The sequence below is a fragment of the Helianthus annuus genome, chromosome 2 (assembly GCF_002127325.2).
Source record: "Helianthus annuus cultivar XRQ/B chromosome 2, HanXRQr2.0-SUNRISE, whole genome shotgun sequence".
Classification (NCBI taxonomy): Eukaryota; Viridiplantae; Streptophyta; class Magnoliopsida; order Asterales; family Asteraceae; genus Helianthus; species Helianthus annuus.
The window spans coordinates 161194166-161207473 of NC_035434.2; the positions used below are offsets into that span (position 1 = coordinate 161194166).

General features: G+C 37.0%; 1 protein-coding gene across 1 annotated transcript; it reads right to left on the reverse strand.

Moving 5' to 3' along the window:
- Window positions 1-1361: 1361 nt before the first annotated feature.
- LOC110926171 (GATA transcription factor 9) lies at window positions 1362-3588 on the reverse strand. The gene is made up of 2 exons (XM_022169928.2): window positions 3390-3588; window positions 1362-2122 (listed from the first exon to the last, which is right to left on the reverse strand). The coding sequence occupies exons 1-2, from the start codon at window positions 3495-3497 to the stop codon at window positions 1559-1561; spliced, it is 672 nt and encodes a 223-aa protein (XP_022025620.1). The 5' UTR covers window positions 3498-3588; the 3' UTR covers window positions 1362-1558.
- Between the last annotated feature and the right edge of the window lie 9720 nt (window positions 3589-13308).

Below are 13308 nucleotides of genomic sequence, written 5' to 3' on the forward strand. Positions count from 1 at the left end.
CCGGTGGCCGAAACAGAAAAACGAAACCACCACCACCTCCACCGTCAACCCGCCACCACCGTCACCTTCAACCCACCACCAAACCTCCACCAAACCACCACAACACCTCCTAATATATTCTCCCCCAATTAGGTAAAATAAGTAGGAATTTCACATCTGAATCATATTCTGGGGTTAATTATCCAAAAAGCCCTTTGATTTGAGGCTGTTTTGGGTATTTTGGTTGATAAGCATTCTGACAAACCCAAGAAGAGTGGCAGCAGCAGCAGCAACAGTAGCGATGGTCTCGAAGAGTTGGAGATTGTGCAACAGGAGAATTTGCCGGGGACCTAATTAACTCAATCAAAAGCTGAAGAAAAATAGTATTCATTAATTCGAAATCCCCAGGTATCTAAAAATGGACCGTGAATCCCGTGCGTTGTTTGTTGTTGTACAGAAGATTGTATATACCTCAAACTTGCATGTATTAATTATAATATCATCCTAGCATTCCATTTTTGAGACCATTGGAGTTTGGAACAATCGCCAAAGATGTTTCGTTGGTGGTTGGGATATTATTGGAGGTGGGTTTAATTTATGAAGGTGGTAATGGTTTGTGAAGGTGGAGATGTGGAGATGGTCTGTGATGGTGATGGTTTCTTTATATATTTTTTTATTTCTTATAATTGTTTAAGGGTAATATAGTCATTTCACACATAGTTAACTGAGAAATTTAACAGAGGTTAGGTCAGGGGATCAACCGAGTTCATTTTTGACAACTTTTGGGACCACGTGTGTAATTTGTAAACCACTAGGACTAAGAATGAAATTTTTGCAAACCACAGGGACCAACCAAGCATTTAACTCTTTTAGTTATGTGTTGATGTTTTGTTCACTTCATGGGCGGAGCTTAGTGTAGGCCAAAGTCCCCCCCCCCCCCACACACACACGCCGGTTTTTCACTTTGTTGTGTAAATTTTACCAAAAAACTCCCAAAATTTCTATATGTATTGAGTCACCCTTCCTTCCTATTTATTTCTTTAAACTTTAGGTCGATATGTCAACCCCACCCCACACACACCCCCGTGGTTAACTTGTAGGTTTTGTGTTTACTAGTATAGTTGTTAATGTTGAGTTGGTTTTGATCATAGCATAGTTTAACTAAAATAAGTATAGCGTAGTTTAACTGAAATAAGTGGTGTGAGTTTAATGTCCGTGATGTAGTCTTACAATTTGTTAGGATGTTTTCTTGAGTTCCACGTGTTTACTTGCTTGTCTAGTTTCTTTACTTTTATTGGAGTTTTGCGGTTAAAAAAAAGTTGTAAATTCTCACCGTTCTATAAAATGGACCTCTCATTATGTCATTTTGAGATATACACACATTATTCAACAAAAATTAATAAAATAGAATAGAGGGAAAACGACCCTCATTGTATATTACATTAATAGGTTATACTACTTACTAATTACTAACTAGCTAATAAATTAAAAAAAAAAGTTTCTAATAAAAATATCCATCTCCATTAATTTCTTACATAATGGGCTAGGATGGAAGATTACTAAACTGCCCTCACTCTAACTAAGAGGATGGAGAGGAATTGCTTGAGGACGAGGGTAAAAGAGACATTCTCATCTCCAACACTTTCTTGTGAGAATTAGAATGTTTATGGGTCACAAAAGTGGGACTCTTTGCTGGCCTATATTCGGGCAGCAGCCTGCCCGACTTGTACCTCACACCACATGCATTACACAATGTTTTTGGTCCTCGTGGTCCTGCCCGCCATTGTGGGGTTCTTTGTGATAGACAATGTGTGCATTTCCTTCCTTGCCCCTGCCCGCTACCCCCTTCCGCCTGCCCGAAACCGGTGCTATAGGGAGTTGTACATTTTTTATGTAAAAGCAACTCACTCTTGGCTAACCAACATGATGGGCTTCTCTTTCTCTTGCTTCTTGCCTTGCAAGGTACAACTAGTTTAAGCATGGAATGCGGCTCTTTCGCTTCGGGTTTTGGTGATGTGGTTGTACCTTGTGCAGTGGAAGTTGTACTCTGGGTTTTTGTTTCTGGTGGCATACAATTCCCAATGCTTGATAAACAATCCTCCACAAAAATTGATAGCCATTCCATGTTAACATCACCTTCTTCCTGTTTTCAAGGGTACAACATTTAATGCATTGGTATAGTACGAGCCGTTCAGGCTCGAGCCAACATAATTCAGGCTCGAGCCAGTAATAATACGAGTAGACTCGTGATATTTTTAACCGAGTTAGAATTTGAGCTCGTATTCGACTCGCCTCCAACTCAACCGAGTCGACTCGAATTTTCTCATTTTTAATGATTTTGTAGGTTTTTTTTTCATAAAAGCTATAAAAAATGAAGTAATCTATACAGGCTAACAACCAAGTTAGTTTAAAGGAATATTGGATTTTAATAATCCCAACTATTCGCCGTTAGCAGCCAACAGTCACAACTTCAAAAATAACCACTGGTAGTCCCAACTATTAACATATTGACCATTAATAGACCCTGACTAACAGAACCCTAACACCGTTAGTCTTCTGTCGCTGAAAAACCATTTTTGACCAGAAAAAGGTTTCTAAAGGTCCTATCTAAGGTTACAAAGAGGTTTGGGACGAAGATGTTAAGTTTTCCATCCAAAAAGTTGAGTTTTCCGGCCAAAAAGAAGTTTTCCGGCGAAAAAAGGAGTTTTCCGGCAACTTCAATAATTGGGCCTTTTACTAGATAAACTTCCTAAGGTCCGTAATAAGGTTACAAAGAGGTTTAGGACGAAAATGTTGAGTTTTCCGGCTAAAAATGAGTTTTTTCGGCCAAAAACGTATTTTCGGCGACCAGAGACTAACGACGTTAGGGTTATGTTAGTCAGGGTCCATTGGAGGCCAATATGTTAATAGTTGGGACTGCCAGTGGTTATTTTTGAAGTTGAGACTGTTGGCGACCAACGACGGATAGTTGTATATTATTAAAATCCAATATTCCTACTTTAAATTATACAAAATTAACTAGAGGTAAAAGCTTTAACAAACTAATTTATACAAGCCACCGACACGAGCTATTTAAACAACTCTAACCCGAATATTACATAATTACATAGTTAATATTTGAAAACAAAGAGGCAACTTTTCTTTTTAAAAAATGTAAAATATTTCTTGCATGAGTTACAAATACTACTACATGGTTGTAACAAATGTACAAGCGAGTAAAGCACAAGAACCAAAAGGCTTTTCGGCTAGCAGTATTAAGGTGTTTAGTAAACGTGTTCATCCCTAGCTAATGGTTAAGAGTTCAAGTCATAATGAACATCGGTGTAAATTTAGAGTCAGTTCACTAAGTGTGTGAGTTAGCCGTTAAAAAAAAAGAAATAAAGCAGAAGAGAAATTCATATGAAGGGTACCATGGAATGACCGGAAAGGAGGTCATCAAGGCTGCAAAGAAGGTGTTGCTCCGGCTGATAGTTAGCCGGAATACCGCCGGAAAGAGAGATATTCTGGCAGAAATCCATAGTAGAAGAGGTGTTGTACCAATGAGAAAATTTTTGGAGCAAGAATATTATATAATGGAGTAAAGCAAAAACTTTTGTTTTTTTTTTGTGTCGGCAGATAAATTGATAAAATGCAGCAAAATTTAAAATTTGTCAATCAAAGAGAAACCCCACATGATCATGATGTGACTCTCGCATACAACATATATACATTCAAATGAAAACCACTAATTAATGTGAAAACTAGAAAACTAACTAAAACCCACTAAAAAGAAGGGAGAAAAGACTTTTAATGAAGGAGGGGTAAAATTGGAACAAAAAATATATAACTTTTCAAACATTTCCCATTTCTCCATACGTTATCATTTTAAAACAAAAATGACACCATAAGATCACAAATTTTCTTATCTTTCATTCAAGTATATTCGAGCATATTTTTTATGACATAAAAAAAGATTTATGGTGTCGTCTTGTTTTCAATACTATTATTATAGTAGTGCACATGTGCAATATAACATGTACTACAATGTGCATTACATGCTTAAAATTAGTTTTTTGATTCTAGTTTAGCTTTTAGGGTTAGTTTTTTTGGAGGTTTAGGATTAGGATTAGGTTTTTGGGTGTGGGGGGAGGGGGGTTTAGGTTTTTGGGGGGTGGGGGGGGGGTTAGGTTTTTTTCGGGTTTATGTTTAGGGTTTAGTTTTAGGTTTTCGGGAGGGTGGGGGTGAGGGGGTTTAGGTTTTTTTTTTTTTTTTTTTGGGGGGGGGGGGGGTTAGGCTTTTGGTGAGAGGGTGAATTTAGGTTTTGGGGGGGGAGGGGGTGGGGGGTTTAGGTTTTTGGGGGGTGTCGGTGGGGGGTGGGTTAAGTGGTTTAGGCTTTCCGTATTAGTGCACATGTGCAGTACAACCAAAAAAAATTTTTTTTTTTTTTTGAAATTTTTTTTCCATATATAAAAAGTAGCGATTTTTCTAAAAAAATTGTAAAAAAAAAAAAATTGTATGTTTTTTAGGTTTTTTTAGGCTTTTTTAGTTAGTTTTCGAGTTTTCACAATAAAAGTGGTTTTCATTTGAACCATCCCCTAGATACATATACATACATATGCATGCAAAGTAATATGATTTGTGACTGGTGCAGTTTTGTTTTTTTTATTGCATACTTATTATTGTTTTCACAATGGTGGTAACATGACATTATATCCGTACTCGAATAAAGGAACATTTTTGTCTAGCAAACAATTTTCTTTTAATATTATGTTATTTTAATTTTAATTAATTGGCAAAGAAATAATAATTCCATCTTCCTAAAATAGGTCGATAATAATTCAAAGTCAGTTATTAGCCAATAATAATCCGATCTCGTTCATTTTTTTTTGGTAAAATAGTCCACCGTTAAAATAGCTTAACGGAGTTAAGTTTTTTTCCAAATTACTAACTGATGTTTTAGGGCTTTTAATCAGAACGATGATACGAGTCGATTGATGTAAAACTTATCTCAAAATACTGCCCCCAACCCACGAAAACAGTGCTTCAATTCGGGTGTTTAACTTCCAATTAACAAAATTCAAGCCATTTCGAACACAATTTCGAGGTAAGTTTTACATCAATCGACTCGTATACTGGTTCTGATCAAAAACCCTAAAACATTGGTTTGTAATTCAGAAAAAAAAAACTTAACTTCGTTAAGCTTATTTTAACGGCGGTCTATTTTACAAAAAAATTGGACGAGGTCGGATTATAATTGGCTAATAACTGACCTGGAATTATTATCGGCCAATTTCAGAAAGATGGGATTATTATTTTTCAATTTGTCATTTTAATTTTATAGTTTCTTTTCATGTTTTATTATTAAATTAAGTTTAATTAGTGGTATTCCTCGAGCTTTGCAATGGGGTTTCGTTCTGTATCAGTTTGGTTCATTATGTTATCAGTTCGGTTTCATACGGTACATGTATGACACTGGCACCCAGTATAACAACCAAAACAGACATGCTTGACAGGATATCGACAATCGACACGTGTTTTACAATAATCGATAACTACAAAAAACGAATACCAATACTGGCACTAATGTTGATCGGCTAGTATCGGCTCGATTCGTTACTTACCGTTACCGTACAGACCTCACTATAGCTTATAGATTGCCACATCGAGTCAACGAAAAAATGTATAGGATACCGGTATTGTTCGGACGGATCATCCTCTAAGAGAGGACCATCACCATACCCATAGCCTAAGTTTCAATATTTTTACCTCTTTTTATTTGTCTATTATTGTGATAGTGGACCCTTACTATTCCTATTATATTGCTTGCTTAATAATAATAATAATAATAATAATTTAATTAATTCTTCTTCATCTTGAGCACCAAATTTATAATTATAATCTATAATGTAAAAATGCTCGTGATTTAATTTATGTTGTGATGTACTGATGTTACAACAATTAAGATTCTATTAATGATTTTTAATATATTAACTTATATTTAGGGGTCCATTTTTTCAACTCACATAGAGCTTTTGAGAGCCCCCGAATTCTCAGAGACATCCTACTAACATTATGGACCAATTACAAGCCCAACAATGTAGTGTGCAAGTGTGGCACATGATATCCGCTAGTACGAACCGCAATCTTAGGGTCACATGTTGTACCGGCAAAGAATTCCAAATATGTCATATTGTAAATACTCTCTAACTGACTACGAGTAAAGGGTTAGTAATCATAATCTCGCCCTCAATATTCTCTCTCGCACTCACTCTCTTGATATCAATACTTGCTTTTAGATACAGGACGGGTTATCGGGAGAACCAGAGAAACCCATTCTAAATGTGATGAGGCTAAGGTTGCTTTCCTCTATAGCAAGTCAAGGGAGGATTGAAAACGATATCTGCAAAATTATCACTGTTACAAAAACGTGTTTAATCAAGTTAAAAGACAATAGTCCTTAAGAAAAATATGTGATAGTAAGCTGTTGTTTCTCAATCTAAAATATGAAAAGTTCAAATCATGTAAAAGACATGGATAAAGACATCTAAAAATGTTAGTTTTAGCTTAGGGTGAGAGGGGCACTCCCCTCTCAGGGGAGTCCCCTCTTTTACACACACCCAATCAGGTTATGCCACGTCAACTCCCCTTTTAAACTCACCTCACACCCTCAATTTGATGGCGGCACTTCCCTCACACAATTATTTTTTATAAAAAAGAAGAAAAAAATATGATTGGTGGAAAAAGAGTGGACCCACATTAACAACCAATCACCCCCTCTCTCTCATGCGGTAACTACACCCCAAGCCCGGTCACCGAATTCACTCACCGCGGGGATGGCGGCGGTGTTCCCGCTCGAGGAATGGGGTCACCACTTTCCCCGCATGGTGCCCCGTACCCACTTAAAAAAGTTTAAAAAAGCAACAGGAAGGAATATAAGTACTATTTTTTTATTGAAAGGAAAAACAATTTCAACATCAAATTAAACAGCCTGCAACAATACAAAGATGTCAGGCATAATAATACATCTTGGTTTCAGCACAAATTCAAATCTCTTTTTTTTTTTTTTTTGAAGGGTGAGTTTCAATATGCACATGGACCATTGGTCACCGGGTTCCCATCAAGTACGGTTATCCGTTAGCCCAGCATTCTCAGACGTAATGTTCTATCGGGCCCCGGCTGCCGTTCTAACTGACCTTCGCCCAGAAACCACACTGCCCCCACATGAGAGACTCGCTGGGGTAACAGCCGGGTAAAACCGGGTTGCCCTCCGGATCGAGCCATGCCTCGGTAGGAAACGATCCATCATTGGGACGACCCCCCAATATGCCGCAGCCGGGAGTCGAACCGGTGACCTCCAAAGAGGCACCGGCCCAACCAAACCACTTGGGAACCAACTGGGCTGGAAGGGGGGTTTATAAATTCAAATCATCTAACTATATTTAAAAGCAGAAAAGGATGAATATTTCTTAAAATCCAAATATCAATGGATTAAAAAATGGGACCTCAATATGGGTTGAAACGAGTTGATATGAAAAAGATATTAAAACCAGTTCATGCGCGATACTTTTTATGATGACCGACAACCCGGTAGAGGCGTAAAAAAAACGGTTTTAACCGAAATTGAAAAAAAAACTGATCAATCTAAACCGAATCAGCGGTTTGTAGACTGGTTATAGTGTTTTTGATGTTTGAAACCGATTTAAAAACCGAAACAGGTCTAAAAACACCGATTAAAAACCTTTTTTTTGCCCAAACCGGTTTAACTGAACCAAACCAGTTAGTACCAGTTCGGGTTTCCATCGTATAAAACCGGTTAAAAACCGAACCGGTTTTATGTCCCCCGAAAAAAACTGGTTTGGTTAAAAGCCGGACTGATTAAAAAAACCGATTTGTACACCTCTAAGACCATATGTAATGGGGCTTTATAAGGGCATGAAAGATTTTGATAATGCCCTTACACCATTACTCATGGGCATTATAGGGGCATGAAGAGTGAGGGGCATTTCTATAATAATGCCCAAAGAGAAGAAAAATAATGGAAAGTAATAAATGAAATGGGCATTAACCATTACACCTTTTTTAAAAGGGCATTATGATGATGATGTGGTGAAAAATGCCCCTTAGTGGGCATTAACCATTACCTATGGTCTAATAACAGGTGGAGGTGGCAACAAAAGCGGCGGAGGTGGTGATTACAGTGGAGGCAGAAGCAGGGATGGTAGAGATGGTAACGGGTGGTGGTGGCGACAACAATAGAGCGTCAATGACGAGTAGATGGTTAGCACAAACAATGGTTATATGTGATACCAACTCATTTGGATCCATTTTATATTAACAAGATGTATAAAAGTGACACGTTTTGATCCGTTGTGTATTTAAGTAAACCCAGATTAATTAACTCATTATTTCATTTTGTGTGACTCAAATAAACCTATATACATTTTTTCTCTCAAAAGAATTAAGTCATTATGTCATACTTACAGGAAGGGTATTAAAATTTTGTGGCATCTTGGGGTGGGATAAGACTTAGTTATCATTAGGTTTTTGGTTCGATTCTCACAAGGGTTTTTTCTTCTAGATTTATTGGATTTCCTCCTGAATTGGTGTATAGGCATTATTGCCTAGTGGAGATGGATATGATCGGGGTGGGTCCGCTAGTGATACGATGATACTCCAGTGGTCCGTCAGTGATTCAAATTTGCCGTTTAATAAATAACAAGAAGGGTATTAAAAGTTAACGAAGAGTGGCTAGATTTTTATTTAGAGGTGGAGGTGATCCGAGACATTAATGGATGAGGAAATGCAATGGATCATTACCATTCCATGTCTTGTTTGGTTACCATGTGGGAATAGAATAAATTATTATTATGTATTGTTTGGTATGCAAGAAAAACGAATGAATAAAATCAGCGGTGAGTGGTGGTGGTCGGTGGTAGTGATTGTAGGTGGTTATAGGTGGCGATGGTAGGTATTGGCGGAGGCGGCGATGGGTGGTGGCGGCGTCGGTGAGTGGCGGTGGAGGCGGTCATCAGTGGTGGTTGGTGGCGGCAGAGGTGGCGGTGGGTGGCAACGACGACGGTGGTTGGTGGTGGTTGTGGCGTCGACGGGGGTGGTGAGTGGCGGCAGCGAGTGGCGTTGGCGGCGGTGGGTGGCAACGGTGGCGGCGGTAGTGGTTGTCGGGGTGGCGGTGACGTGTTGGGGGTGGAGGAGGCAATGGCGTCGATTGTGGGTGGTGGTGGCGAAGGTGGTGGGTTGTGGTGTTGTTGATGAATGGTACAAGAGAGGATGGAATGAAAAAAACATGGGGTGGATGGAAGGATTTTGAGAGAATGAAATGCCTTATGGAATGAGTGATTTCATTCTATTGACCAACCAAACACTCTTTTCTTCCTCCCCACGTAATAATCCATTCCATTCCACCTCTCAATCCTTCATATCAAACACTATTCTTCATTCTCTCATAATAATCTTTCCATTCCACCTCTTATTCTTTTATAACAAACACTACGTTGGAAACATTCTGATAATAATAATAATAATAATAATAATAATAATAATAATAATAATAATAATAATAATAATAATAATAATAATAATAATAATAATAATAATAATAATTATTATTATTATTATTATTATTCTTATTATTATTATTTTATTATTATTATCAATTTAAAGTCACCATAAATAGTGATTAAAATATTAAAATATTTATTTTAATTTTTGATCCAAAAAAATTATAATATATTATTTATCATTGTTTTTAATAAACTGCGTACGTTAATCTTTTTAAAATCTAACTATGTTTATTTTTTATCCAACATTGTGAAATAAACTTTATTGAAAATGAATATCGTGCCGCTATCGTATAAAATCGAAAAAAAAACGACCTTGAAATTGATTTATTTTTTATATTCAAAACAATGTATTTTTTTTATCGTAACTATACGAGTGCCGGTAACAATATTAAAAAGAAAACATATTTTTTTTTTGTTTCGTAAACTATACAAGTATCGATACGTGACGAGCCGAACCGATTTCGACCGAACAACATCAGTAGCGATACCGGTAGTATAGGAACCGGTATTCGTTTTTATGGTTTTCGATGGATGTAAAACACATATTGATTTCCTTTTGGGCATATCACGACTTTATTTTTTTAGTTTTCTCTTTCAGTTACTATATATAGCAAGTGTCGGTACCATAACGAACACAACCGATACCTACCCTGAGTTCCCGCCGCATAGCTCGGGGGAAAACCACTAGTTTGTATTAGAATGTTTTTAAATTTAAGTATCCTTTTTATTTATATATAATAGAGTTAATAGCCAAAATGGTCCCTGAGGTTTGCTCACTTTTGCCACTTTAGTCCAAAATCCAAAATTTTTAAATCTGGGTCCCTGAGGTTTGCAATTTGTTGCCATTTTAGTCCAAATTTCAAAAAAGTCTAATTTTGTTAGATTTCTTACCGAATTTTGTCTTCTTCCTCATTTCTCATAAGGGCAAAATTGTCATTATACATTATTATAAACTGATTTATATTAATAAAAATGAAAAAAAAGCCTCAAACAACTTTAAAAACCCTAATCAATTCTGTCTTTCACTCTCACCTTCCCCCACTTTTCACCGGAGTTATAATCATCATCCAAATCATCATCGTCACTATCTCTCCTCCGATTCTCCATATAATCCTCTTTCAGTATCTTTGACCAGTCCGACACACTCACCGGCACCGACCCCGGAGTTCCTCCGACCGGTTTCCGGTTTACAGCAACAGACGAAGATCTCTTTGAGATCCGTGGTGACGGCACCGGTTTACGTAACTCCGGTGAGATGGAGACGTTGTTTTTCCATACGTCTGATTCGTTGAGTTCGAATTCAAACATTGGATCAGAAATCGGTATGGCTAAAATGTCTCCGGTAATTTCTATGTCAATTACAAGATATTATTTGTACGCAAGGTGATATTAAATGTGGTGCTGATAAGTTCGTCTTATCTTCTATGTAATGTCCTGGTAAATGAGTTTTGGTTTATTTTTTTTAGTAAAAGGATAAGGTGAAATGGTTTAGAAAAAAATAACGAATGGTTCAATGTGTTATTTTCTTGTCATGTGGATGCAGGTCTGAGGGAGAAGATGATGGGGGAATGTGAGAGTGAAAGACATAATTGATTAGGGTTTTTATAGTTGTTTGAGGCTTTTTTTTTCATTTTTATTAATATAAATCAGTTTATAATAATGTATAATGACAATTTTGCCCTTATGAGAAATGAGGAAGAAGACAAAATTCAGTAAGAAATCTGACAAAATTAGACTTTTTTTGAAATTTGGAGTAAAATGGCAACAAAATGCAAACCTCAGGGACCCAGATTTAAAATTTTTGGATTTTGGATTAAAGTGACAAAAATGAGCAAACCTCAAGGACCATTTTGGCTATTAACTCTATATAATATATATGCACACACCTACGACCAACAACTCATATTACCCGTTGTGATTCAAGATTCATTCTGTAACATTGGTCTACCTAGAACTGACTGGACACTGGATAAAGCCTTTGCTGAAGCCACCTGACCTCGTTGTGGTCTAGGTGAGCGAGGGCTTCAATGAATTTTCAATTTATTTTTCTTTTTATGTTTATTTTTTTCTTAATTTGTAAACTAATATTAATAGAAACCTAAATTTTATAAAATGTCAAATTAAAATAAAAAGACTACAACCAACAAATAATACTAGTCTAATACAAGATCATTGGGTCGTCTAACCCATAAATGCTCGACCAACTCTTGGCGAAGGTTTCCGTGTATCTCACGATTTTTGATATTCTGTATGTTTGAAGTTGTTGTTCATTAGTGATTGTTGATTCACCCCGTAGGACATCACCTTAGTGGTTTTGACAAATAGTTATCCCTTGGTCCTCCAGAATCATGTTATTTAGAATTAGACAAGGGTAGACGACGTCCATTATTTTCTCTTGTGTTATAAACCGTATTGGGTTGACAATCAAATGAAATATTTTCTTTAGAACTCCAAACGCTCTTTCAATATCTTTTCTTGTTGATCCTTGCTTCTTTGGAAAGTACTTTCGTTTATCAACAATTTTAGACGAAAAAGCTTGAACAAGTGTCGCCCACTCGTTGTAAATACCATCAACCAGGTAGTAGCCATATTTAAAATGTTTCCCCTTTGCATAAAACAATTGTGCAGGCTCAATCCGGTTGATAATGTTATCGAATATTAGGGATTGGTCAATAACATTTAAGTCGAGTGTAATGCAAATTCCGTCCTAATGTAAATCCTTAATCCAAAAGAAAAAAAATACGCCTAGTAGAGTAGACCATAAGACCAGGGGGTGTTGTATACCACCCCTGGCCAACTCAGCTTCTTTAGTGCCTCTCCTCCATTTCCCGTCCGTCAAAGGGGGCGCTATAGAAGAACCGCTAGCCCAGTAACGAGCGCCAAACGGCTCTTTTTAGTGGTCCCCATGCAATAATACCGTTTGGAAACGATAATTAAAAAAAAAAACTTTCACTTTTAAATATTCACACTATATATATCCTACCATTTTTACTCAAACCATATCATTTCTACAATCTATTCTCCATAATTTTTATACATTCTATAAAATTCAAACAATTTTTTCTAACAATCAAAATGCGTGGGACCCAAACAATCCGTTTTGGGGTAATTTAACCGACGAGACCCCCCGAACGGGTGAGATTAGGTATTATCCGATGCCACCTACCACCCCAACCTCCCCTCATCCGACAATGCCACCACCGCTTCCCGGTTTTTTTGGATACTATTCCGCACCAAATCAACCACCATTTTTTCCGCAAACCCAAAACATACGCGAAACCCAACCCAATTTCTCAAAAGCTGGATGATCGAGAAGGCACCGTAACAAGTACGAGAATGCCGAACGTGCTCCTAAAACGATCGAGAGGTAGACGCCTACCAAACAACTTGCATTGTCACAAGCATGGCTCGACATGTCGGTGGATCCGGTTGCTTTTTATTTTTATTTTGTTAGCTCTAAATTTTATTTTTTCAATTTATAGCAACCAACCAAGATATATAAGTCTTTTGAAGGCGTATACGTGAGAAGTTATTAGCCGTAATGGGCTGTGGTGCATATTGTACGCCCGATTCATTTTCGGGAAAGTGATCGGGTGTACGCTAAAAGATAATGACATTGGGACACTATAATTTATTATAGCAACTAGTTTAAGATCCCGCGAGTTTCGCGGGTGGCTTAACACAAAATATAATATCTATTGGCATTGAGATAAACTTTGTAATGAAAGAATTTTTCAATATAAACGTATAATGATATTGAAATAAAAATTAT

Bases quoted from the DNA above. Each gene is read 5' to 3' on its own strand.
- LOC110926171 (XM_022169928.2), bottom strand. From the start codon at position 3,497: ATGGATTTCTGCCAGAATATCTCTCTTTCCGGCGGTATTCCGGCTAAC. The intron at 2,123-3,389 runs GTACCCTTCATA...CCTTGAAAACAG, and splicing joins TCCTTTCCGGTCATTCCATG to GAAGAAGGTGATGTTAACAT.